Below are 26348 nucleotides of genomic sequence, written 5' to 3'. Positions count from 1 at the left end.
TTAAGTCTACGTTTACTATTGAATATTGTTGAGTTTTCCCGTCAGCAGCTGAGGAAACACGGACATTTATGGCTGGCGAGCAGTACAGGCGAAGATGTGTGCGTGCGTGTGTGTGTGTGTGTGTGTGTGTGTGTGTGTGTGTGTGTGTGTGTAACATAGACTCAAACACACATACTGTAACAAGAAATACGACTCTATGCTGTCATGTACTCACACAAATGTACTCAAGGAGATAAATAAAGAATCACACATAAACGAACACACAGTCAACCAGAGTCAGACATTCAGGTATAAAATCAATACAAGGATCTAAGTTCACCTGTACAGACACGAGAGCAGACATGACTCACTCACACACACACACACACACACACACACACACACCCCACACACACACACACACACACACACACACACACACACACACACACACACACACACACAATAACGTGCTCCCAATGTCAACAACAAACTCACAAACAGTGTAGAATTTATTTATCTATTTCATACATTAATTACGTAATAATTAAAATAAATGTGTTTTTTGTGTTCCAGCAATATCATACAACAACAGCACTTGTATCACATGTGCACAGTACAGTATAAAGAGTACACACACACACACACACACACATGTACGTCATTTTACATAATGAATAAAACTTAATGCTAAACCATTCATATAATAATGAAGTCAGGTCAGGTCAGGTCACAACTTACGCCAAGTGCCCAGTTATTAGTGTAATGACGGCTAACATGGGTTGGCTGCAACATATGTGTAAACACCTGTCTGGTTCATGGGTTGACTGTAACATATGTGTAAACACCTGTCTGGTTCAAGGGTTGACTGTAACATATGTAAACACCTGTCGTGTGTGTTAAGGGTACTCGCGGGACTGAGCCTTAAAGCACAGCAAACACAAGAGAACCGGAGAAAATTGTTTGGTTATTTTTTGCTGTGAGTCAGTGAACATTAGTACAGGTGAAGTGTGTGTGTGTGTTATGTCAGGTGTTCATATTGTGTGTGTGTGTTATGTCAGGTGTTCATATTGTTCTTCACTTAACCTAACACTGGCTAGGTTAGGTTAGGTTAGAAGTTATATTCTTCTTGTATTACTTGTTGAATTTATGAACAAAATATTTTCGTGTGTGTGTGTGTGTGTGTGTATTTTGGATCATCATCATCATCATCAAGAGAGAGAGAGAGAGACACTATACCATGGCTTCATAATATTGCCAATAACAAAGCAGTGATCATAACAGATTAACTCATTAATTATCTATTTGGTTAATTGAACGGCAGTACACAGGTGTAGAGACAGGTACAGGTGTAGAGACAGGTACAGGTGTATAACAGTTTACAGTGGTCATAGGTGAACCACACACAAAGAACTATATAAATTTAGATTTTGTTACAGTCCCCCACACACACCAATCATGTGTCATTATGGCCGGGTCATCTGTGAGTCACCACCTGTAACATGCAACCAGGTCAACCCTCCCCCCTCACGAGAGAGAGAGAGAGAAAACCACACAACATCAACACACATTACCACATCACTCACTGTTTCACCACCAACATTCGATATGAGAAGTTAACCCATAAACACTATTGGAATCACAACTGGTTTTAAGTTTTCATTTGAACATTAAAACAAATAAAATATTATCCAGTGAGATATAAAAGTCAGGCTCAGGTATAGCAAATAAGAGTTACGCATTTTTTATTTTAATATTTGACATTTAATCTTATTTTTATAAAAGGGTAAAAAAAGCGAATATGAACGTGAAATGATTTGATTCCGAGTTATTTTTGGGTAGTGAGCATTAGTGTGTTAATATTATCCCCAGTGGGTGTATGTCCCCCAGGGGTGTATGTCCCCCAGTGGGTGTATGTCCTCGTGGTCCCAGGGTGTATGTCCCCTCAGCGGGTGTATGTCCCCAGGGGTGTATGTCCTCAGCGGGTGTATGTCCCTCGTGGGTGTATGTCCCCAGGAGTGTATGTCCCCAGGGTGTATGTCCCTCAGGGGTGTATGTCCCTCGTGGTGTATGTCCCCAGGAGGTGTATGTCCCCGGGGTGTATGTCCCCAGGGGTGTATGTCCCCCAGGGGTGTATGTCCCCTGTGGGTGTATGTCCCCAGGAGGTGTGTCCCGTGATGTCCCCAGGGTGTATGTCCCCAGGGTGTATGCTGTCCCCAGGGGTGTATGTCCCCAGGGTGTATGTCCCCAGGAGGTGTATGTCCCCGGGGTGTATGCCCCAGGGTGTACGTCCCCAGGGGTGTATGTCCCCAGGAGGTGTATGTCCCCAGGAGGTGTATTGTGTCCCCCGGGGTGTATGTCCCCAGGGTGTATGTCCCCGGGGTGTATGTCCCCAGGAGGTGTATGTCCCAGGAGTGTATGTCCCCAGGGTGTATGTCCCCAGGGGTGTATGTCCCCAGAGGTGTATGTCCCCAGGGGTGTATGTCCCCGGGGTGTATGTCCCCAGGAGGTGTATGTCCCCGGGGTGTATGTCCCCGGGTGTATGTCCCCAGGAGGTGTATGTCCCCGGGGGTGTATGTCCCCAGGGGGTGTGTCCCCAGGAGGTGTATGTCCCCAGGGGTGTATGTCCCCAGGGTGTATGTCCCCAGGAGGTGTATGTCCCGGGGGTGTATGTCCCCAGGGGTGTATGTCCCCAGGGTGTGTCCCCAGGGGGTGTATGTCCCCAGGGGTGTATGTCCCCAGGGGTGTATGTCCCCAGGTGTATGTCCCCAGGGGTGTATGTCCCCAGGGGGTGTATGTCCCCAGGAGGTGTATGTCCCCAGGGGGTGTCCCCAGGAGTGTATGTCCCCAGGGGTGTATGTCCCCAGGAGTGTATGTCCCCAGGAGGTGTATGTCCCCAGGGGGTGTATGTCCCCAGGTCCCCAGGGGTGTATGTCCCCAGGGGTGTATCCCCGGGGTGTATGTCCCCAGGTGTATGTCCCAGGGTGTATGTCCCCGGGGTGTATATCCCCAGGGTGTATGTCCCCAGGGGTGTATGTCCCCAGGGGTGTATGTCCCAGGGGTGTATGTCCCCAGGGGTGTATGTCCCCAGGGTGTGTCCCCGGGGTGTGCCCAGGTGTATGTCCCCAGGGGTGTATGTCCCCCGGGTGTATGTCCCCAGGGGTGTATGTCCCCAGGGGTGTATGTCCCCGGCCCAGGGGTGTATGTCCCCAGGGGTGTATGTCCCCAGGGGTGTATGTCCCCAGGTGTATGTCCCAGGGGTGTATGTCCCCGAGGGTGTATCCCCAGGGGTGTATGTCCCCAGGGGTGTATGTCCCCAGGGGTGTATGTCCCAGGGGTGTATGTCCCCGGCATCCCAGAGTGTATGTCCCCAGGGGTGTATGTCCCCAGGGGTGTATGTCCCCAGGGGTGTATCCCCCAGGGTGTATATCCCAAAGGGTGTATGTCCCCAGGGGGTATGTCCCCAGGGTGTATGTCCCCAGGGTATATCCCCAGGGTGCATGTCCCCGTGGGTGTACCCCCGTGGGTGTATGTCCCCAGGTGCATGTCCCCAGGTGTATCTCCATGGGTGTATGTCCCCAGGGGTGTATGTCCCCAGGGGTGTATCTCCCCGGGTGTATGTCCCCAGGGGTTTATGTCCCCTAGGGGTGTATGTCCCCCAGGGGTGTATCTCCCCGTGGGTGTATCCCCAGGGTGTTCCCAGGGTGTATCTCCCTGGGTGTCCCCAGGGGTTTATGTCCCCTAGGGGTGTATGTCCCCAGGGGTGTATGTCCCCCGTGGGTGTATCTCCCCGTGGGTGTATGTCTCCCGGGTGTATGTCCCCTAGGTGTGTCCCCCAGGTGCAGCAGGGGTGGGGGTGTATGTCCCCAGGTGTCCCAGGTGTGTCCCCAGGGCCAGGTATCTCCCCGTGGTGTTCCCGTGGGTGTATGTCCCAGGGGTTTATGTCCCTGGGGTGTATGTCCCCAGGGGTGCATGTCCCCAGGGTATCCCCGTGGGTGTATGTCCCCAGGGGTTTATGTCCCCTAGGGGTGTATGTCCCAGAGTGTCCCCCAGGGGTGTATCTCCCCGTGGGTGTATGTCCCCAGGGTGTGTGTCCAGGGTGTATGTCTCAGGGGTGTATGTCCCTGGGGTGTTGTCCACACTTCCACCTGGTACAGCATTCTTGCCAATCCTCTCTCCATGATGTGTGAACCCAGAGTATTGAGAGGGGAGGGGCAGGTGTGAGGGGTGATGGGGCAGGTGTTGAGGGGGAGGGGCAGGTGTGTGAGGGGGGTGATGGGGCAGGTGGGAGGGGGTGATGGGGCAGGTGGTGGGTGATGGGGCAGTGTGTGAGGGGGGTGATGGAGGTGATGGGGGAGGTGTGAGGGGTGATGGGGGCAGGTGGGTGATAGGGCAGGTGAGGGGTGATGGGGCAGGTGGGGGGAGGGGGATGGGGCAGGTGTGAGGGGTGATGGGGCAGGTGAGGGGTGATGGGGGCAGGTGTGTGAGGGGTGATGGGGGCAGGTGTGTGAGGGGTGATGGGGGCAGGTGTGAGGGGTGATGGGGCAGGTGTGAGGGGGTGATGGGGCAGGTGTGAGGGGGTGATGGGGGCAGGTGTGTGGGGGGTGATGGGGCAGGTGGAGGGGTGATGGGGCAGGTGTGAGGGGTGATGGGGGCAGGGTGTGTGAGGGGGTGATGGGGGCAGGTGTGGAGGGGTGATGGGGCAGGTGTGGAGGGGGTGATGGGGGGCAGGTGTGTGAGGGGGTGATGGGGGCAGGTGAGGGGTGATGGGGGCAGGTGTGAGGGGGGTGATGGGGCAGGTGTGGGAGGGGGTGATGGGGGCAGTGTGAGGGAAGGGGGTGATGGAGGGTGGGGGGGTGATGGGGGCAGGTGTGTGTGGAGGGGGTGATGGGGGCAGGTGTGTGAGGGGGTGATGGGGCAGGTGTGTGAGGGGGTGATGGGGCAGGTGTGAGGGGGTGATGGGGGCAGGTGTGGAGGGGTGATGGGGGCAGGTGTGAGGGGGTGATGGGGCAGGTGTGTGAGGGGTGATGGGGGCAGGTGTGAGGGGTGATGGGGCAGGTGTGTGAGGGGGTGATGGGGGGCAGGTGTGGAGGGGGGTGATGGGGGCAGGTGTGTGGAGGGGTGATGGGGGCAGGTGTGTGAGGGGGTGATGGGGGCAGGTGGGTGATGGGGAGGTGTGAGGGGTGATGGGGGCAGGTGTGAGGGGTGATGGGGGCAGGTGTGTGAGGGGATTGATGGGGGCAGGTGTGTGAGGGGTTGATGGGGCAGGTGTGAGGGGGGTGATGGGGGCAGGTGTGTGAGGGGGTGATGGGGCAGGTGTGTGAGGGGGTGATGGGGGCAGGTGTGTGAGGGGTGATGGGGCAGGTGTGAGGGGTGATGGGGCAGGTGGGGGGGGTGATGGGGGCAGGTGTGAGGGGATGGGGCAGGTGTGTGAGGGGGATGGGGGCAGGTGTGGGGGTGATGGGGCAGGTGGAGGGGATGATGGGGGCAGGTGTGAGGGGGTGATGGGGGTGTGTGAGGGGGTGATGGGGCAGGGTGTGAGGGGGATGGGGCAGGTGTGGGGATGGGCAGGTGTGGGGGTGGGGGCAGGTGTGTGGAGGGGGTGATGGGGGCAGGTGTGTAGGGGGTGATGGGGGTGTGAGGGGTGATGGGGAGGGTGAGGGGGTGATGGGGCAGGTGTGTGAGGGGTGATGGGGCAGGTGTGTGAGGGGGGTGTGGGGGTGTAGGGGGTGGTGGGGGGGTGTGGGGGGGCAGGTGTGTGAGGGTGATGGGGCAGGTGTGTGAGGTGATGGGGCAGGTGTGAGGGTACAGAGGTTGAAGAGCTCACTTAACCAAACAGGGATTCAGGTAACAATTTTATGCACGAAATGACTCAACACACATGGAGCCTAACGTTATCAGCATTAAGCTTAGGTTAGGTCTGGTCATGCTGAGGTTAGGTTAGGTGACATAGCTCCTCACTTGCCTCTCCCTCACCCCTGCCCTCTCTCCCTCACCTCACCCCCTCTCCCTTTGATCGTCTCTCCATTAGGAACGAATATCGAGAGACAGTCCTCAAAGAGATGTTTTATTACGTGTGACGAAAAAAAACTTTCCTCTGTACAGTTGGCGACACAAGACAAGAAAACGTACTCGACGTCTTGGGTTTAATTTACCGGGAATAAACCATTGTTAAAACGCTATTTTCTTGTTATCATCTCTAACGTCTATTGGTTTATTGGTATTGTATATTTTGACTTTGGGTTTTAGGAGGATGTTTTAATATGAAGATGATTCAGTGCTCTTAGGATGATGGTTTAACTTTTTGAGTGTGGTGGTTAAACCCTTTGAGGATGATGTTTTAACAGGATAGTGGTTTAACCTTTTGATGATGGTTTAACGTTTTTAAGAATGATGGTTTAATGCCTTTAGGATGGTAATTCATTCATTTAAGGTCGTTGGTTTAACCCTTCGAGGTTTGATAAGTTAAAACCATCTTTCTCAAATAATTTAAAATCTAAAAAAGCTTACTCTTTGTATGTATGTATGTATGTATGTATGTATGTATGTATGTATGTAGGGAATTCAATACCAAATACACGGTTATTATTTCATTGAGGAAGAATTGCCATATATATTTCAACAATATCTCATGAGTATAGTGTGTGTGTGTTGTTTGTTAAAGCCAACTATGAAGATTATGATTGGTTGCGTAGGTGATGCGATGGTTAATGTTTAGTTCTTCACACACACACACACACACACACACACACACACAATGCTTATCCACTATTACAATGACCCCTTTAAAGCAGGTCTCTTTATGCTTGACGGGTTACCCCAGGTAGACCAGGTAAGTTATATAGATCATTAAGCCTCGGTACACAGGGAGGCCGGTACAGCACTTCACCACTAATACTAAACTAGGTCACCCATTCACAGCTGGGTCGACTGTGGGTGCCCCGGCAAAACGAACGACACTTAAAATAGAAAATGAGAACTTTATTCACTCGACCACCTGTCACACTCTACATACTTCCTTTCCCCAATCGTCTCTCCATTCCTCCATGATCAATCACCTGTTCTTACCTCACTATTTACCTGGCTGTAGGTATTTTTTCATCATTAAGGTAAAATAAGATATTGTTTCTGAAGCTCTCTCACATGCTATTTTTCTGTCTCTGTGGTTATTACAGTGAGAGAGAGAGAAAACAACCAACCCTCAATCTCTCTATTATACAACACCTTCAAAAGTCTGTTACATAACGCGTAAATATCACCAGCTCAACTGTCATCCAATTTCAAGTCAACACAATTTTTAGTTTTTTACCTTTTAAACAATATATTTCTCCCTTCACCCACCCAAAACAAAACAAACATTATTTTCCCACTGTCAGCATCACTTGTATGTAAATCAACCCCCCCCCACCACCACTACGCCCACTGACCCGCCCACCGACCCGCCCCACCCGAGTTTCACTTTGAAGGAGAAATGTATCGTGGAACTGAGCACCTGTGTCAGCCAAGGCTATCAGTGGTGAAAAAAATGGTCGTACACACACACACACACACACACACACACACACACACACACACACACACACACACACACAACTGATAAAAATGCGCCTTTATTCAAAGACGACGAGAGAGAGAGAGAGAGAGAGAGAGAGAGAGAGAGAGAGACTGACTGGTGACTGACTGACTGGTGAATAACTGGTGAAGAACTGTGACTGGTTCCTAAATCTATACACACACACATCATCAAACTGGTGACTGTCAACCGTGAGTGAGTGTTGATTGGAGAAGACTGTCAATTTATCTTCCGTCTGTCGCCATTATTCCCCGTCACACAAGTCCTGCGTATTGGAAAACTGACAGGGGGACAGACAGACACACACACACACACACTTGATGACCCTCATGTATACTTTCAGGATATACATGTATACTGTACTGTATATTAATCATACAGCAACGCGACAGACTAATTAGGTTTTCCATATACGATATTTACACAGTGACGAGATACACAGACAGACAGACAGACAGACAGACAGACAGACAGACAGACAGACACACAGACACACATACACACACTACATCCATGACCACCGTCGGGTCAAGACCTATTCAGGCGCTGCTCCCGATACGCAGCGCCCTGGCCATGTCGGCCCATTCCCCAAGTCCCTCTCCCCGGCCCATCCTCACCACCGGGATATCAACATAATCAAAAGTGACAATTTCGTTTCGGAAAGAAGTGGGATCAGTGTTGAACAGTGATGAACAGTGTTTAAGCCAGTGAATTCAGCACTAGACAGTACCGGTGAGAGCCGTGACCCACCAGTGAGAGCCGTGACCCACCAGTGAGATAAGCACCCCTGGGAACTAACCACCATCTTCTGACCCGGTGGTATTAATCACTCCACCCTTGGAACAACAGAGGGCCGGCTGGCTATGCACCTGACTACGGGATAACACAACATCACCGCGCAGTGAGGTAGTGTGTGACACCACCCCACACCACACGGTGTCTCCATGACTACGTGAGGTCCTTCATATCAACACCCGAGGACGAGTTACTGCACCACGTGAACACCACACCACCTAGTGTCTCCATGACCAGCTCAGGCCGGGGCCATCAACTGTAAACTATAATAATTTGTATGTTCATCATTGTTCTTCCTTTTAGTAGTGAAAACTTTTGTTAAACGACCCACCCACCCCATGTTAAACGACCCACCCACCCCATGTTAAGCGACCCAATGTTAAACGACCCACCCACCCCATGTTAAACGACCCAACCTCATCATGTTAAACGACCCACCCACCCCATGTTAAACGACCCACCCACCCCATGTTAAACGACCCACCCAACCCATGTTAAACGACCCACCCACCCCATGTCTTTGTATGTAATAAGTCGGTTTTGTCCAATGTATATTTTCAGCCTTCGGGCTGCTGAACTTTTTCAATAAACCGTTAATTATTATTACTGTCTGAAGAGGAATACATACAGACAGACACACACACACACACACACACCATTATACACACACCATTAAGACAATACAACCCGGCTAGTATATATCTATCCGTCGAGTCATAGACCTGTTATAGCGAAGAACCGTCCCAGCTTAATTATGCCGATCAGAACAAGCTTAGAGCAGCTGTTACCTCTGTAGGGCTCTGATTACATTAGTGGCCAGAGTGCTGCTGAGAGGAGGGAGGAGGAAGGTGAGGATAGAAGAAGGAGAGGAGGTGGTAGTTGTGGGGAAGGGTGGAAGGTACGTGATGTAGTTGTGGTACGTGATGTAGTTGTGGTAATGATGGTGGTAGTTGGTACGTGATGGGTTAGACGTGATGGTGGTAGTTGTGGTACGTGATGGGTGGTAGGCGTACGTGATGGTGGTAGTGTAGATGGTGGTAGTTGTAGTTGTAGAATTGGTACGTGATGGTGGTAGTAGGGGATGGAGAAGGAAGATTGTGATGATTGATGGTGTACTACAAGGTCAGAGGTCACCCACAAGGTCAACACAGGTCTCACTCACATGGTCAACACAGGTCACTCACATGGTCAACACAGGTCACCCACATGGCTACCAACACTACATGGTCAACACAGGTCACCTATGGTCAACACAAACACACATGGTCAACACAGATGGCCTACAGAATAGGTCACCACATGGTCAACACAGGTCACCACATGGTCAACACAGGTCACTCACATGGTCAACACAGGTCACTCACATGGTCAACACAGGTCACTTTCTTCATCACTTAAAACTTTCAATCACAACTTTCTTGCTTCTTTACTTTCAAACTTTCTCTCGGAGTCATTCTTCATCTCTTCTTTTCCTTCATCTCTCCCTCATCTTTAGTCTGTTATTCACTGTACACTAAATTATTCGTATTCTCATCTTATTTCTCATTCTATCAGTTTATATACTAAAGATGTAATCAGTTAAGAAATGTTATGGTATTTGTAGAGAGATGAGAGGTTTTGAGCGCTGGAGGTTAGAGGTTACGTAACGTGGCCTTTTATTCTTAACCTCACATCTTGATCTACCTCACCCTCGACCTCCCTCACCCTCGATCTCCCTCACCTCGACCTCACCTCGACCCTCACCGACCTCCCTCACCCTCGACCTCCTGACTTCTGCACCACCTGTGTGAGGGCCGGGCACCCTTCAGCACCATGACCCGGGGTGAGGGCAGAGCACCCCTTCAGCACCATGACCTGGGTGTGAGGGCCGGCATTCAGCACCATGACCGGGGTGTGAGGCCGGGCACCCCTTCAACACCATGACCTGGGGGAGGGCTGCACCCTTCAGCACCATGACCTGGGTGTGAGGGCCGAGCACTTCAGCACCATGACCTGGGGTGTGAGGCCGAGCACCCCTTCAGCACCATGACCGGGGTGTGAGGGCTGGGCACCCCTTCAGCACCATGACCTTGGAGGGGGCACCCCTTCCACCATCGTGTGGAGGCCGGCAACCCTTCAGCACCATGACCTGGGTGTGAGGGCCGGGCACCTTCAGCACCATGGCCCTGTGAGGCCACCCCTTCAGCACCATGACCCGGGGTGTGAGGGCCAGGCACCCCTTCAGCACCATGACCTGTGTGGAGGGCCGAGCACCCCTTCAGCACCATGACCCGGGGTGTGAGGCCGGGCACCCCTTCAGCACCATGACCCGGGGTGTGAGGGCCGGGCACCCCTTCAGCACCATGACCCGGGTGTGAGGCCGGGCACCCTTCAGCACCATGACCTGGGGTGTGAGGGCCAGCACCCTTCAGCACCATGACCTGTGAGGGCGGGCACCCTTCAGCACCATGACCCGGGGTGTGAAGGCTGGCACCCCTTCAGCACCATGACCTGGGGTGAGGGCCGGGCACCCCTTCAGCACCATGACCTGGGTGAGGGCCGGGCACCCCTTCAGCACCATGACCCGGTGAGGGCCGGGCACCCCTTCGTCAGGCAGGTCTTCGCCTCTCTGTGAACTGAAGCCACAACAGTACTTCTCCAGCCTTTGTACGTATCGCCTGAAGATTAGACGCCCTATTTATCTTACATGATTAAACCTAACCTAATCTAACCTAACCTAACCTGCAACCTAACCTGACCTGACCTGACCTGACCTGACTGACCTGACCTGACCTAACCTAACCCTATATGTACTCTGTTTTGGCATAAGTATGTATAATGTATCTATGTATATCTGGCAGTGCGTGTTTAGGTCCCATAAAGTGACAATTTGTTTTTTTTCCGCTCTTGGAATTTGGTCACACGATGTCTGTCACACTCTCCCCATTGCCTCTCTCTCTCTCATTGCCTCTCTCTCTCTCTCTCTCTGCCACACAACAACAGTGAGGACATTCCTGGTCACCCTTCATCACCTGGCACCTTGACCTGGCGGGGGAGGCGGGGTTGGGAGGTGGAGGGGAGGGGTGAGGGGTGGGGTAGAGGAGGAGGAGGAGGGAGGTTTTTATTGTCCTGGGTACTGATGGTGTGTGTGTGTGTGTGTGTGTGTGTGTGTGTGTGTGTCTAAATAAGTAAGGAAGTGAGTGAGTGAGTTGTTTTGTTACTGATGTTTTTTCTTGTTGTTATAGTTGTTGTTGTTATTTTCCTTCCTCCTTCCTCCTCCTCCCCTCCTCGCTCACCAGGTCAGGTCAGGTTACGTCACCAGGTCATGTGAGGTCACCAAGGTCATGTCAGTTCACCAGGTCATGTCAGATCACTTCTCATCAAGGCCAGGTATCATTTCTCTGGAAAGAGGTAAACAAAAAGAAAAAAACATAAACACGCCAGGAGAAGCAACGCCAGACGAATATTTGTCCGCCTCCTGCCCGTAGTGGAGATTTTATGGTCGACTTGTGAAAGAGACCTAGGGTACTTTAAGCCCGACCTTCGGCCTAGAAAATAATGCTTCGAAATAAAGCAAACAGGGTATTGGGTTTTATTTAGAAGTGTAAGTAATAAGAGTGCAGAGGTCTTATTGCAACTATATCTGCTAGTCAGGCCGCACCTCGATTATGCGGTTCAGTTCTGGTGCCCTTATTATAGAATGGATATAAATTCACTGGAGTCGGTGCAGAAGAAGAACACAAATGAATTCCGGACTTAGAAACCTTCCATATCAGGATAGGTTAAAGAAACTTAACTTGCATTCCCTAGAAAGACGAAGAGTGGGAGATATGATAGAAGTATTTAAGGGTGAAAGGAATCAATAAGGATATAGATAAAGTTCATAATATCCGAGCAGGATAGGACTCGACAACGGTTTAAGTTGATAAGTTCAGGTTTAGGAGGAGATAGGAAGAAACTGTTTCACAAATAGGGTGGTGGACGAGTGGAACAAGCTTAGCAACTGTAGTAAACGCTGGAAAGTTTTAAAAGGAGGCTAGATAGATTCATGGATGATAGAGAGTGGTAGTAACTCTCGACAGGAGCTGCCATGCACAGGCCAACCGGCCTATTGCAGACTCCTTATTTTCTTATGTCTATAGTATGCCCCTCCCACCGACCGTATGTGGTTAGGTTAGGTTAGGTTTGGTATTTATTTATTTATTTAAAATCGCCATAATAAAATAAATTCTCAGGTATTTTTTACGAATATTTTCCTAGTTTATTCGTTATATGAACACCTGGTGACGATAAACCCCAGGTGTGACGACAGCCTTTTAAACGTTTCGACCAATTTCCGATTCTTCCAAAGTTGAAAATCCAAATTAACAAAGTAAATTAATCCTAAAACCCACAGCATTAGTTTCGCCGCCTTAAAAGGAACTCCAATTATACTCCCACATTAATCGAAATAATGAAAAAAGGTAACCTAACCTAACCTAACCTAACCTAACCTAAACCCTCTGTGTCCATTTTCCCGGGTGATAGTCCTGGTCACAGTGGGGCCAGAGTTGTCTTGGACGAGTTTCTGAATTCCAAAATATTCTTCAATATTCAGAAGCGTCTGTCAGGTCAGAGCCGAGAGAGAGAGAGAGAGAGAGAGAGAGAGAGAGAGAGAGAGAGAGAGAGAGAGAGTCTTCACGTAATCCCAAACTGTCATTCAAGATCAACATAAAACCTAAAGAAAAATGTATTAAGACTTATATACCGTCAGGGATTTATTAAGACTTATATACCGTCGATTTATTAAGACTTATATACCGTCAGGGATTTATTAAGACTTATATACCGTCAGGATTTATTAAGACTTATATACCGTCAGGATTTATTAGACTTATATACCGTCAGGATTTATTAAGACTTATATACCGTCAGGGATTTATTAAGACTTATACCGTCAGGGGATTTATTAAGACTTATATACCGTCAGGGATTTATTAAGACTTATATACCGTCAGGGATTTATTAAGACTTATATACCGTCAGGGATTTATTAAGACTTATATACCGTCAGGGATTTATTAAGACTTATATACCGTCGAGGTTATTAAGACTTATATACCGTCAGGGTTTATTAAGACTTATATACGTCAGGTTTATTAAGACTTATATACCGTCAGGGTTTATTAAGGCTTATATACCGTCAGGATTTATTAAACTTATATACCGTCAGGGATTTATTAAGACTTATATACCGTCAGGTTTATTCAGATATACCCTTTGTTTTGTATGCGGTCAGAGGCTAAATTTCAAATATATTGGCTGCCTGGAAAAAAATAATTAAATTTCCCTTTGTTTTCGTCCCTTTTTCCACCTCTGGCCTACAACGTCAAACTGTATTTTCACGGCGAGTACAATTTTCTGAAATATTCGCCATGTGTTCAAAATTCTGAAATATTCGCCACGTGTCAGATATTCTCCAATACTGGCGAGTTATACCTATCGTCATTAGTCACCCCAGTTTATATCACTTGGTTATTAAATACCCAAATGTCAACCTAACCTAACCTAACCTAACCTGACCTGACCTGACCTGACCTGACCTGACCTGACCTGACCTGACCTAACCTGACCTGACCCTCCAGGTATCACGCAGGTGTTTAATCATCATATGAAATACACTGCCAAATCTTTAGTGGTCCTTTTAACCAATTTGAGGGAAAAATGGACATACGATTTTCTGAGACTCGGGGACATTGTGCTGGAACGGTGAGAATTGGGTTACGTTCCTCTGTTTCTCCCCTTTAGGCGAGCCGAGCTGGACACGAAAGACCAGGACAAAAACTCACTAAACCTAAACTAACCTAACCTTACCCTTTGCATTTACGGGTTTCATTAGTAAGTTCGGTTAGTTTTTTCCCGTTGAGTTTTTTTCCCCGTGAGTTTTTTCCCCGTGAGTTTTTGTCCGGTGAGTTTTTTTTCCGTGCATCCGTTCACCAAACCTCAGTTCTGATTGGCCGTAGAAAGAAAGAGGAGTTCTCATTGGTTCCTTGCTTTCTTCCCTGGAGTGAAAACGATTAATGTACAGTACGTGCGGCCCTGGATGGTGGTACTGGACCAGCTGGTAACAAATCTCACCCTTGTGAGGGGAGAGGGAGGTCAGGAGGTACTCTCTCTCTCTCTCTCTCTCTCTCTCTCTCTCTCTCTCTCTCTCCCCCTCTCCTCCTTATCTTCGTTTCTGAAATTTGTTTTTTATTCATTTATTATCTACTTTTTTTTTTATACTTGGATGTAATGTTTACGTTCTTGAAGAGTCGGATTCCGGATTCATAAGGATTCATACGTCATACGATACTGTTTACTTTAGTCAGTGTTATTCCTATTACCACGACACACTAGCCACAGTCTGTGTGTGTGTGTGTGATGTGTCGTTAGTTATGTAATTAAGTCAGTCAGTCAGTCAGTCAGTCAGTCAGTCAGTAAGTAAGTAAGTAAGTAAGTAAGTTAGATAAGGTCATATAATACTTCCGGTACGAAATACAAAAGAAAAGACACAGATTATAAAACACACACACACACACACACACACACACACACACACACACACACACACACACACACACACACACACACACACACACAAGTGTTAAAGCAGAAAGTTCTCACATGAAATTTTCCGCCTGATATCAACGGGACATTGATCACCCAGACGCCACATGTTGCACCTGCTCCCCTGCAATCAATCACACCGTCTGCCGTCACCCATTACATTTACCGACTTTTCTTCAATGACAGTGTGGACATTTGTATCTCTTTCACCTGAGGTCGTTTCGTCTCCACCTAATCATTTCACTCACTGGTTCTATTTTTACTCCTCATTGTGTGGTCATATTAAGGTTTATTTTTACGTGTATATGGGGGAGAGAGAGGGTGTCACTAGTTGAGGACCTGATATATAGTACTCCCAACAACCTCTAGCTTTGGTACGTATGTATGTCTGGTTACTCCATCTTCGTGTATTCAATTACTAGAGAGAGAGATCGGGGAATAAGGCTTGGGGGTAAGGCTAGAGGCGAGTGGTGGAAAAAAATGTGATTGAAACTAGGATGAACGAGAGGCTGTCTTGGTTTGGTGAGGGGCGGAGGCGAGGTGAGGTAGGACAGGTGAGAGGAGTTAAACCAAGAGCTTCTGAAAATGGTAACTCAGACAACGAATGACGAACTGAATCACAGACGAATAAGAGGCGAGAAAACACTTGGTAACTCAACTGAGAAGATAAGTAGAGAGAAGTATGATAAACGAGGAAGTTGGGAGATATGAAAGAGCATTGGTGAGTGTTGAACAAGAACGAATTCACAAGTGACAGAAATGACGTGACTGGGAGCAATACGTTGGGTGAATAAGAAATACGGAAATAAGCAGGAGGAAATGCGGGAGTGTCGGCAAAGAGTGGGGGTCAAGGGTCGGCACAGGTGATAAAGGGAGTGTATAATGTAGAAGCGGGTGGTAAAGAAGATGTAAGGAGAAGAAAGAGAAGAAGAGGAAAATCAAAGGAAAGCGAAGGAAAAGAAAGGTGAAAGAGGAGTAGGAAGGGGAACAAGGAAAGGCTAAGGAGAAGGAGAGGTAAAGCGAAAGAGATGGAGGGAGAGGCAAGACTAAGAAGATGGAAGGAGAGAAAACGAAAAGCGAAGGAGGAGGAAGAAGATGATAGATAAAGAAGAGGAGGAGAGGAAGGTTAAGGGAAGGGAAGGATGGGATAACAAGAGCAGCTGTGTTAATTCCATGTACAATTACTGACTTAAACTAAAGAGTCATCAATAAACTTTTGGACGCTTATTACTACAGTGTTAACCTTTTATGTTACGTGCGTCTGGGTGATTATTCCTCTGTGTGGTTGAGTGGTTGAGTGACTGTGGTTGTGTGGTTGTGTGACTGTGTGGTTGTTCGGTTGAATGGTTGTGCGGTTGAGTGACTACTGTGTGGTTGAGTGGCTGTGTGGTTGAGTGACTGTGGTGAGTGACTGTATGGTTGAGTGACTGTGTGGTTGAGTGACTGTGGTTGAGTGGTTGTGTGGTTGATGACTGTGGTGAGTGGTTGTGTGATTGAGTGACTTGGTTGAGTGGTTCCGGCAATAAAACAAGTCTGTTATGAATAATACAGATTTTTACCCATTGTTAAATTCATTATTTAAATCAGAACATTAACCGGTGTGTCCGTTAGCCAGGTTTAATACACATTAACGGTGTGTCCCGTCAGCCAGGTTTAATACACATTAACCGGTGTGTCCCGTCAGCAGGTTTAATACATTAACTGTGTCCTCACCAGGTTTAATACACATTAACCGGTGTGTCCCGTCAGCCAGGTTTAATACACATTAACCGGTGTGTCCCGTCAGCCAGGTTTAATACATTTTGTTTGATCTTCAATTATTTTCTTCCTCATCACGATAAAAGCTTTTGATTGAATCTTGTTGATGGAAAAATAAATTAAGCCGCGCTGATAACACCCGGCAGCCCTCATAATGGCTGACCTTCATCCTTCTGTAATTTCCCGACAAATGTTGAACTTGAGTTACAGTGTTGCTCTCAACTTTCCTCAAGTGATTATTTTATTTTTTATTTTTTATCTTTTCGCAGAGTGTGACCCACCAGGGGTGACCCACCAGGGGTGACCCACCACACACTAATTAAAACTTATTTAAGTTCACATTTAACAAGTCACAGTCTAGTGAGTCCATAACGTAATACAGTATAAGATGTTAATAAACTTGTAATTGTAAAATCAATCTAGTCATTGTCTACTAAAGTAACCATTGTGCAACCTCATCCTAAATCTTAGGTTAGTTTAGTTAGCCAACAAACTCTGTAATATGTAAAACAAGGGGTGTCGTCCCCCTCTGTTTAACTCATTAAACTTCTTTTCCAACCTTTCCCCCCACGACTATATGTTGTGACTTCTCCATCCCTCATGTCTGGCTGTGCCTTGAGCCCCAGCATGCCTTCAATCCTTTCCTCACCTTAACCTATTAAAAAAAAAAAACACTGAGGGGGTGACCCACCACACACTGAGGGTGGGGGCAGGTCATCACCAGGTAGGTCAACACCTGGGCGTGGCTTCCCCTGTATAATGACTCCCAGATCATCAGCCCTCGACCACACCGCCGCCCAAACTGTGTTAGTGTGGACAGTTTATAACGCTGGTGCATCATGGTGGTGTGGCGTCTCTCACTCGTTCACCAACAACACAGTCATCATCATCATCATCATGAGTTTCACCTTTTATAATGTTTTCAATATTTACATATATAATGAATGTAATTTTTACGTTATAAATTAAATCCATCAGTTTATAATTAACACGTGTCCACACCCATTATGTCTGACGGGTGTCTACTGCGGTATTATGATGTGTAAATTGTTACTGACCGAGTGACGCTCGTGTGTGTGTGTGTGTGTGTGTGTGTGTGTGTGTGTGTGTGAATTTTTGTTTCTTTTAATTTTGCCGCTTACAGCGGCTAATTTATTGTGCACCCCATACTCATCCTGAGAGAGGTAGCGCAACAGGATTACAGAGTAGAGTTTACAACGGGTCATAATAATTAACCACCGTTGTCAGGATATTATGGCACTGAATGTTACACAGTATTTCAAATTAATATTGGTTGGTTATATACATAAAGGGTAACTTATTCACAAATGCGTGAGTAAAGGCGTGTGAGGCAGTATGTCTGGCCACACACTTTGTTATTCACATTTGCGTGAGAAGTATTCCAGCACATTGTGTATTTGGTTCTGTACATGAGAACTGATAGGGTTACTATAAGTGCAAAAAAGTTGATAAATCTTAATATGTCGGCTATCTTGCCATTAGAGATGAAGTGTTGTGCCATTTCACACACAGTGTGCTTGGACCTGTCCCTAAAAGGTTCTATCTTCACACAGTCGAGGACGTAGTGTTCAAGTGTGTGGCCATATGTCTGGCCACACACTTTACTTTTAGTCTTGTTTGCATCTGCTTGAGGGAAATACTGCCAGAGGTACTTATATCCTAAACATTTGACAGAGTACCGCATCAGAGGCTTCTGAGAAAAGTTAAGGGTCATGGTATCGAGGGGAAAGTTTTAAATTGGATAAAATCATGGCTCACCGATGGAACACAGGGTCAGCGTAGATGGTGTTAAATCTGAGTGGGGCTGTGTAACCAGTGGGGCTTCCCAGGGGGTCAGTACTGGGCTCACTCTTGTTCATAATCTACATTAACGATCTACTGTAGATACTGGGATCAGCAGTGACATAAGCAAGTTTGCGGATGACACCAAAAAATGGCGGCAAGATGCAAATGCGCTACAGGAAGAATTAAATAAACTACAGGGGTGGTCAGAAAATGGCAAATGAAATTCAACACCAGCAAGTGCAGCGTACCTAATATTGAGAAGAACAAATACTGTAAACGCATACAGCCTTAACAACATTGAACTAGAGAAGTCGACTTGTGAAAGAGACCTAGGGGTACTTGTAAGCCTGGACCTTCGGCCTAGAAAACAGTGCGTTAATGTTCGAAATAAAGCAAACAGAGTCTTAGGTTTTATATCTAGAAGTGTAAGTAATAAGAGTGCAGAGGTCTTATTGCAACTGTATCTTGCGCTAGTCAGGCCGCACCTCGATTATGTGGTTCAGTTCTGGTGCCCTTATTATAGAATGGATATCAATTCACTGGAGTCGGTGCAGCGAAGAATGACGAAAATAATTCCGGGAATTAGAAACCTTCCATATCAAGATAGATTAAAGAAACTAAACTTGCATTCCCTAGAAAGACGAAGAGTGCGGGGAGATATGATAGAAGTATTTAAGTGGGTGAAAGGAATAAATAAAGGAAATATAGATAAAGTTCTTATAATATCCGAGCAAGATAGGACTCGTAGCAACGGATTTAAGTTGGATAAGTTTAGGAGGGAGATAGGAAGGAACTGGTTCACAAATAGGGTGGTGGACGAGTGGAACAAGCTTAGCAACTTGTAGTAAGTGCTGGAACTCTGGAAAGTTTTAAAAGGAGGCTAGATAGATTCATGGATGATAGAGTGGTAGTAACTCTCGACAGGAGCTGCCATGCACAGGCCAACCGGCCTATTGCAGATTCCTTATTTTCTTATGTTCTTGTGTAACCTTAGTCTAGCGGTTACATTACCTTGTAATCTAGTGATCTTGTTACTTGCTCCATATACATGTTTCACTTGATACATCTCATCATGGTAAACTATGGATCGACTAGTGCCTGTTTGCACTTGTGTGATTGCGTCAAAGTCATCAACAAGTTCCTTCTTAACTACAGTTTTAAGGGTTCTTTTTGACTGACCCAGATATATTTAACAGTGCCTTTGTTGGACGCGAATCTGGCGAGGGTATCGACTCCGTTATGTTCTTTGAGGCCTACAGTATGTGAGAGGGGAACCACAACAGTTTGATCTTGACACCCCGGTCAACAAGGCACGCATATTTGTGTCTGGCTTCAGAGACAAGCGCGTGACAACTTGAGTCGAGGGTGTCAAGGGCAAGTAGTGAGGATAGAGAGTCAGTGATGATGAGACTGTCAGTGACAGTGGTTTCAATGAATTTAATAGCTGTGAGTATGGCAACTAATTCAGTTTGAAGAGTGGATGCCCAGTTGATAACTCTGAGCCCCTTTCTCAATTATATTACCGTCAGGTTGAGTCACAAGAATAGCACTTCCAGCCCTCCCACAGGCGGTGTTAAGAGAGCCATCAGTGTAGATGGTCTGTGTGATATTATCATCAGTCTGTAGAGTGTGTATGTGTTCAAGAGCTCTCACTTGGGCAGTGTGTTGGAGATATATACTTTGTATAATAATTTTTTTAGGCGCCAGAGTGGAAGGTTCATACATTCTATCAATTTTAAGGAAACAATGTTATCAGGATCACCACGCAGAAGCCTCAGGGCTATCATGAGGTTAACTTCAATTATTCTATCTTTAACACTGGGTATACCTAGTTCTTTCCTCATATTAAGTACTTTAGTGCTCATGGGACATCCTAGGATAATTCTGAGGGCTTTATTTTGCATTTTTCGAGCTTGTCAACACCTTTCCCGTCACGAAGGACGTGAGTGTTTGTGTGTGTTTACAAAGTTATTCAGCAGCTAGAGTTTACTACCCCGACATACTCACCAGTAGTGTTCTGGTTTGGTTGACCAGCCCACACCGTGCACCCAGCGAGACCCACCCACACTGTACACCCACCCACACCGTACACCCAACCAGATAAGGGCGGCGGTCTCTTTAGTACTTCATCATGTAAAACCCCGTCCACACGATCGAGCAGTGCCGGGCGGGCTTTGCCCGTTTACCGGGCAAAGCCTGTGTGTTGTTGTACACACGGGGGTGGTTGGCGGCAGTCATAGTCGGGCGCCGGTAGCTAGTAGGTGGTCGGCAGTGGCGGGTGCGGTACGATCACCATGGTGTGTAGCAGGAATAATCGCCGGACAGTTAAAGCGAAGAGCATAGCGTTGTGTACTATAATAATTGCTGCTATGTGTAAAAAGAAGAACCAAATGCAGAAAAGGGAATGGTGCAAAGAGTGGTTAGGTCGAAGAAAAGTATTGGGAAGTCATGCCACGATTTTACGTGAACTGCAAGATGGACATGAGCAAGACTTCACCAATTACATGAGAATGGACCCCAACACCTTTTACAGACTTCTAGCGAAAGTGGAACCATATATAAAAAAACAGGATACCAATATGAGGGAGAGTATATCTGCAGAGGCTTGTCTAGAGGCAACGCTCATATATCTTTCAACTGGGTGCACCTACACGTCACTTCGGTATAGAACGAGGATATCAAAACAAAGTTTGTCTCGCATAATACCTGCAACTTGTCAAGCCATGTATGAAGTACTCAAGGAAGATTACTTGCAGGTGAGATTTGTAGTACATAAAAATTCATTGAATAATGTTAGAATTATGATATGCATAGACAGGAAGCCATGGGACTAGAGTGAGGAGAGCGGCAGGAACGAAGAACACACACGAATGTCCTCGTTACGTAATGCATAAACAATCTCCCGTTTATTGTCACGCCAATAATGTACAGTGCATAAGCTTATTTGGTTATATACTGGACATCTGGACCGAGCGGGGAACATATAGCCTACGTATCACATTTGGAAAGTCTTCGCTCCATACCCGGCAGCAAACCACCAGGCAGGCGGACCATGATTTCTCTCAACGACGGGCATGGGCACTCCGCTGGTTTTTCCCGCCAATTTTGCCCGATAACGGGCATTTAGCGCGTGCCTGCCGGGCACTGCTCGATCGTGTGGACGGGCCTTTAGACACAGACGTGGGATTACCATCCTGACAACACCAAGCTTATCTGGGTCACCCTCACTGGTACACCCCGTGATAGCTCCGACGTACAAGTAACCAACGATAAACTGACACCATTGTAAGTTAAATGTAAGTAATAGTCCTGATGGTAGCAAGATAGTCCAGTGTTTGTTAAGTGACTACAGTACGGTTATGTCGCTTCACTTTATTAAGAAACACTCGAGAGGTATTTCTACATCGTACTACAGTTTCATAATGCTACAGCAACCAAGATACTAAGTGGTGTTGTACAGAATGGTATGTTAAGTAATACTGTCTTATGACTTAAAGGAACTTGTTGATGTTGAGTTTACAACTAATTAGGTGAGGGAGTTTTCCTGTACCTCTTCCTCCCTTCTCCTCTCTCCTCCCCCTTCTATCTTCCCTCTCTCCTCTCCTCCCCCTCTATCTTCTCTCTCTCCTTTCCTTCTATCTTCCCTCCTCCCTCCTCCCCTCTCATCTTCCCCTCTCCTCCTCCTCCCCCTCATCTTCCCTCTATCTTCCCTCCTCCCTCCCTCCCCTTCTATCTTCCCTCTCTCTCCCTCTCCCTCCCCCTCTAGCTTCCTCTCTCCTCCCTCCTCCCCCTCTCCATCTTCCCCCTCCTCCTCCCCTATCTTCCCTCTCTCCTCCCCCTCTTCTCCCTTCTCCTCCCCCTCTATCTTCTCCCTCTCCTTTCACACTTGTTGTATCTCACACCTGTTATGTTGCCCAACAGAGATCCTTTCTGTTATTAATGTATTCCTGAACGCAACACAAACTGTCATGTTCTGACTCTAGAGGACTCTGAACGTTTGATAAGAGAGAGAGAGAGAGAGAGAGAGAGAGATGTCATACTTCATCCTTGATCGCAGGAGAGTCAAGACCTAGCCGACGCTACTGCTGCGGCAGCTGCCAGGACCAATTGTTGGGCCATAGCCGCAACTCCCTCCTCCTCCTCCTGCTCCCCAGCAGGACGTCAACAAAGTTCCACCAAAAGTGTCAATTTCGTTTCGGAAAGGAGTGGAATCAGTGTTTAGGCCAGTGAAGTCAGCAGTAGACAGTGGCAGCCGAGAGTCGTGACCAAGTTGACCGTCACACACACCCTTGAGGCCCCACCTCCCTGAGATAAGCGCCCCTGGGCCCCACCACCCTGCCCTGGGCCCCACCACCCTGCCCCTGGGCCCCACCTCCACCTTCTGACCAGGCGGTAGTGTTAGTCAGTCCACTCTGGGAACAACCGGGGGTCGGCTTTACACCTGACCATAAGCCAGGTGGTGCAGGGAGCCACACTACACAGCCAAGTGGTGCAGGGAGCCACACTACACAGCCAGGTGGTGCAGGGAGCCACACTACACAGCCAGGTGGTGCAGGGAGCCACACTACACAGCCAGGTGGTGCAGGGAGCCACAACACCTGCAGGGCCCGAGAAGGTAATGGCCGTGATGGTGGACCTCCTCCCGGGCGACGCTGTTGAGTAATTGGATAATTTCCCATTTGTGAGTTCCTGACAGAGCAGTTTAGGATGGTAGGATGGTCAGTAGGATGGGCCTGAGGATGAGAGAGAGAGAGAGAGAGAGAGAGAGAGAGAGAGAGAGAGAGAGAGAGAGAGAGAGAGAGAGAGAGAGAGAGAGAGAGAGAGAGAGAGAGAGAGAATATTCCCACAGAAGGTATACAAAGAGTGGCTTAAAACCCTCTACTCACACACACACACACGTCCTCCCAGTTCGAGTCGTATTAAGCTTACTTGGTCAATCAACACCAGCTGAGCAGACAGGGGCTGAAGTACACATTAAACTGAAGGTAATCTCACTGAAGCTCTGACGTAATTGTTAACAGGAGGTCTTTGAATATCCGACCATTAGACGTAAACTATTAACCAATTATAGCGTCTGTTTATTATTGGAATGTTAAAATAGCTCCGCCTTCTTTCTCTCGTCTTGGCATGTGATTGACCAGTTAAGAAACAAATAATTACTCATATTATATAGATTGACTAAAATTTGCTTCCACAGACGATATAACCACATTAGCCAATCACAAAACCGTACGTCATAGTGGTGGGCGGGGCCTACGTCACACACCAACACCTCCACCCATACAACACCACCCATCACACCCCTCCTACACACACAGTCCTTACCTCAAATCTGGGCTCGTTGTACTGCTCCACGGTGAAGAAGTGTTGGGTGAAGGAGTTGGTGGCCTCTACCCTGATGGTCCACTTGCCGTAGAATGGCTCCTCGCTCAGGGTGAACTCCAGAGACACCGGCCCCTCGCGGCACTGTCGGGGGAACAAGGGGATAGTTTGGGTCCTTATTTGTTATCTTTCTATCTATCTATCTATCTATCTATCTATCTATCTATCTATCTATCTATCTATCTGCCTGCCTGTCTGTCTGTCTATCTGCCTGCCTGTCTGTCTGTCTGTGCCATTTTGACGCGTTTTGTCTTTCTCATAACAGGGTGACCAGGCATATATGTTCACCTTGACAACAAGATTGGGTTGGGTTAGGTTAGGTTAGGTTAGTTTATTTTGAGTTAGGTTAAGTGTCTATTCTTCAGGTGATCATTAAAATTATCCGAGAATTTTAAGAAAAGTTGAACCTTAATAAAAAAGTGAGCCAGGTGAGACACATACACACACACACACACACACACACACGTAACTACCTGGAACCCGTACAAGGTGTTTGATCCCTTGTGTTAAACTGGCAGGTCCCTCGGCTCACTCTATGTATGGTTTCAGGCGAGTTTTGTGTGTGTAATAATAATAATAATAATATATAATAATATATATATAATAATTAACCGTGTACTGAAGAGCATGGCAGCAGGAAGGCTGAAAATATACAGTTACATAATTGGGGAATGGGTCTCTTGATTTACAAATAATATACAAGTAACATAAGTGATACAAATATGATATATAACAACTAGGTGGGGCTCAAACTACAGGGCATTTCAACATAGTGACAGTGCAAAACGGTAAGATTGACTGGGAGTGAATACACTGGTTGATTACAAGTTATTGATAATTTTAATGGTTGGGACTGAGCTGTTCTTATAGCGATCAGTTCATGGTCCTATGGGCTGGAAGCGGTTGTGGTGTCGAACAGCAATTCTCAGGCCAGTCTCAGGTAGTAGGAGCCGGTGTCGAGGATGGTGTGTTGTGTGTGTTTCTGAATCAGTGCTCTAATGACCTGGAGTCACTCCACCACCCTGAGTCACTCCACCACCCGAGTCACTGCCACCACCCTGAGTCACACCACAACCCGAGTCACTCCACCACCCCGAGTCACTCCACCACCAGCAGTCACGCCACCACCCTGAGTCACGCCACCACCCTGAGTCACGCCACCACCTGAGTCACGCCACCACCCTGAGTCACGCCACCACCCTGAGTCCACCACCACCTGAGTCACTCCACCACCTGAGTCACTCCACCACCCTGAGTCACTCCACCACCCTGAGTCCACTCCACCACCCAGGTCACTCCACCACCTAGTACTCCACCATGAGTCACTCCACCACCGAGTCACTCCACGATCCTCCACCACCCCGAGTCCTCCCTCACTGAGTCACTCCACCACCTGTCACTCCACCACCCTGGTACTCCACCACCCCTGAGTCGCTCCACCACCCGAGACACTCCACCACCCCCTGAGTCCTCCACCCAGGTCACTCCACCACCCTGAGTCGCTCCACCACCCCAGGTCACTCCACCACCCTGAGTCACTCCACCACCCCGAGTCCTCCACCAGTCCTCCTCCAGGTCACTCCACCACCCTGAGTCACTCCCACCACCTGAGTCACTCCACCACCTGAGTCACTCCCACCACCCCGAGTCACTCCACCACCCTGAGTCACTCCACCACCCTGAGTCACTCCACCACCCCTGAGTCACTCCACCACCCCGAGTCGCTCCACCACCCGAGAACCTCCACCACCCCTGGGCCTCCCACCACCCTGAGTCACTCCACCACCCAGAGTCACTCCCACCACCTAGTCACTCCACCACCCAGTCACTCACCCACCTGAGTCCTCCACCACCTGAGTCACTCCACCACCCTGAGTCACTCCACCACCCCGAGTCACTCCCACCACCTGAGTCACTCCACCACTGAGTCTCCCACCACTGAGTCACTCCACCACCCAGTCACTCCACCACCCTGAGTCACTCCACCACCCTGAGTCACTCCACCACCTGAGTCACTCCACCACCCCGAGTCACTCCACCACCCTGAGTCACTCCACCACCCTGAGTCACTCCACCACCTGAGTCCTCCACCACCCCGAGTCGCTCCACCACCCGAGACACTCCACCACCCTGTTACTCCACCACCTGAGTCACTCCACCCTGAGTCACTCCACCACCTGAGTCACTCCTACGACCAATACACACAAAGTGTTCTCTTCTCCATCGTCATTCTTATCACAGTCTAGTTTCGCTCAGCTCCATTACACAAAGTGGCCTCCCTCACACCTCACTGTTGGCACTAGAGGCACTGTTGGCACTAGAGGCACTGTTGGCACTAGAGGCACTAGAGGCACTGTTGGCACTAGGGCATTGTTGGCACTAGGGCACGTTGGCACTAGAGGCATTGTTGGCACTAAGGCACTGTTGGCACTAGAGGCACTAGAGGCACTGTTGCACTAGAGGCATTGTTGGCACTAGAGGCACTGTT

The 26348-nt window shown here is 48.2% G+C and overlaps 1 protein-coding gene across 1 annotated transcript in view; it reads right to left on the bottom strand.

Moving 5' to 3' along the window:
- LOC121866268 (C3 and PZP-like alpha-2-macroglobulin domain-containing protein 8) overlaps nt 1-26348 on the bottom strand; it is a 76607-nt gene that overhangs the window by 13100 nt on the left and 37159 nt on the right. The window contains exon 5 of the mRNA XM_042365889.1: nt 23804-23944. Within this exon, the coding sequence (XP_042221823.1) occupies nt 23804-23944 (141 nt within the window). The remainder of the gene's footprint in view (nt 1-23803; nt 23945-26348) is intronic.

Source organism: Homarus americanus, unplaced genomic scaffold (genome assembly GCF_018991925.1).
Source record: "Homarus americanus isolate GMGI-L3 unplaced genomic scaffold, GMGI_Hamer_2.0 scaffold13628, whole genome shotgun sequence".
In the NCBI taxonomy this organism is placed as follows: domain Eukaryota; kingdom Metazoa; phylum Arthropoda; class Malacostraca; order Decapoda; family Nephropidae; genus Homarus; species Homarus americanus.
This window is presented reverse-complemented; position numbering and strand designations above follow the sequence as displayed.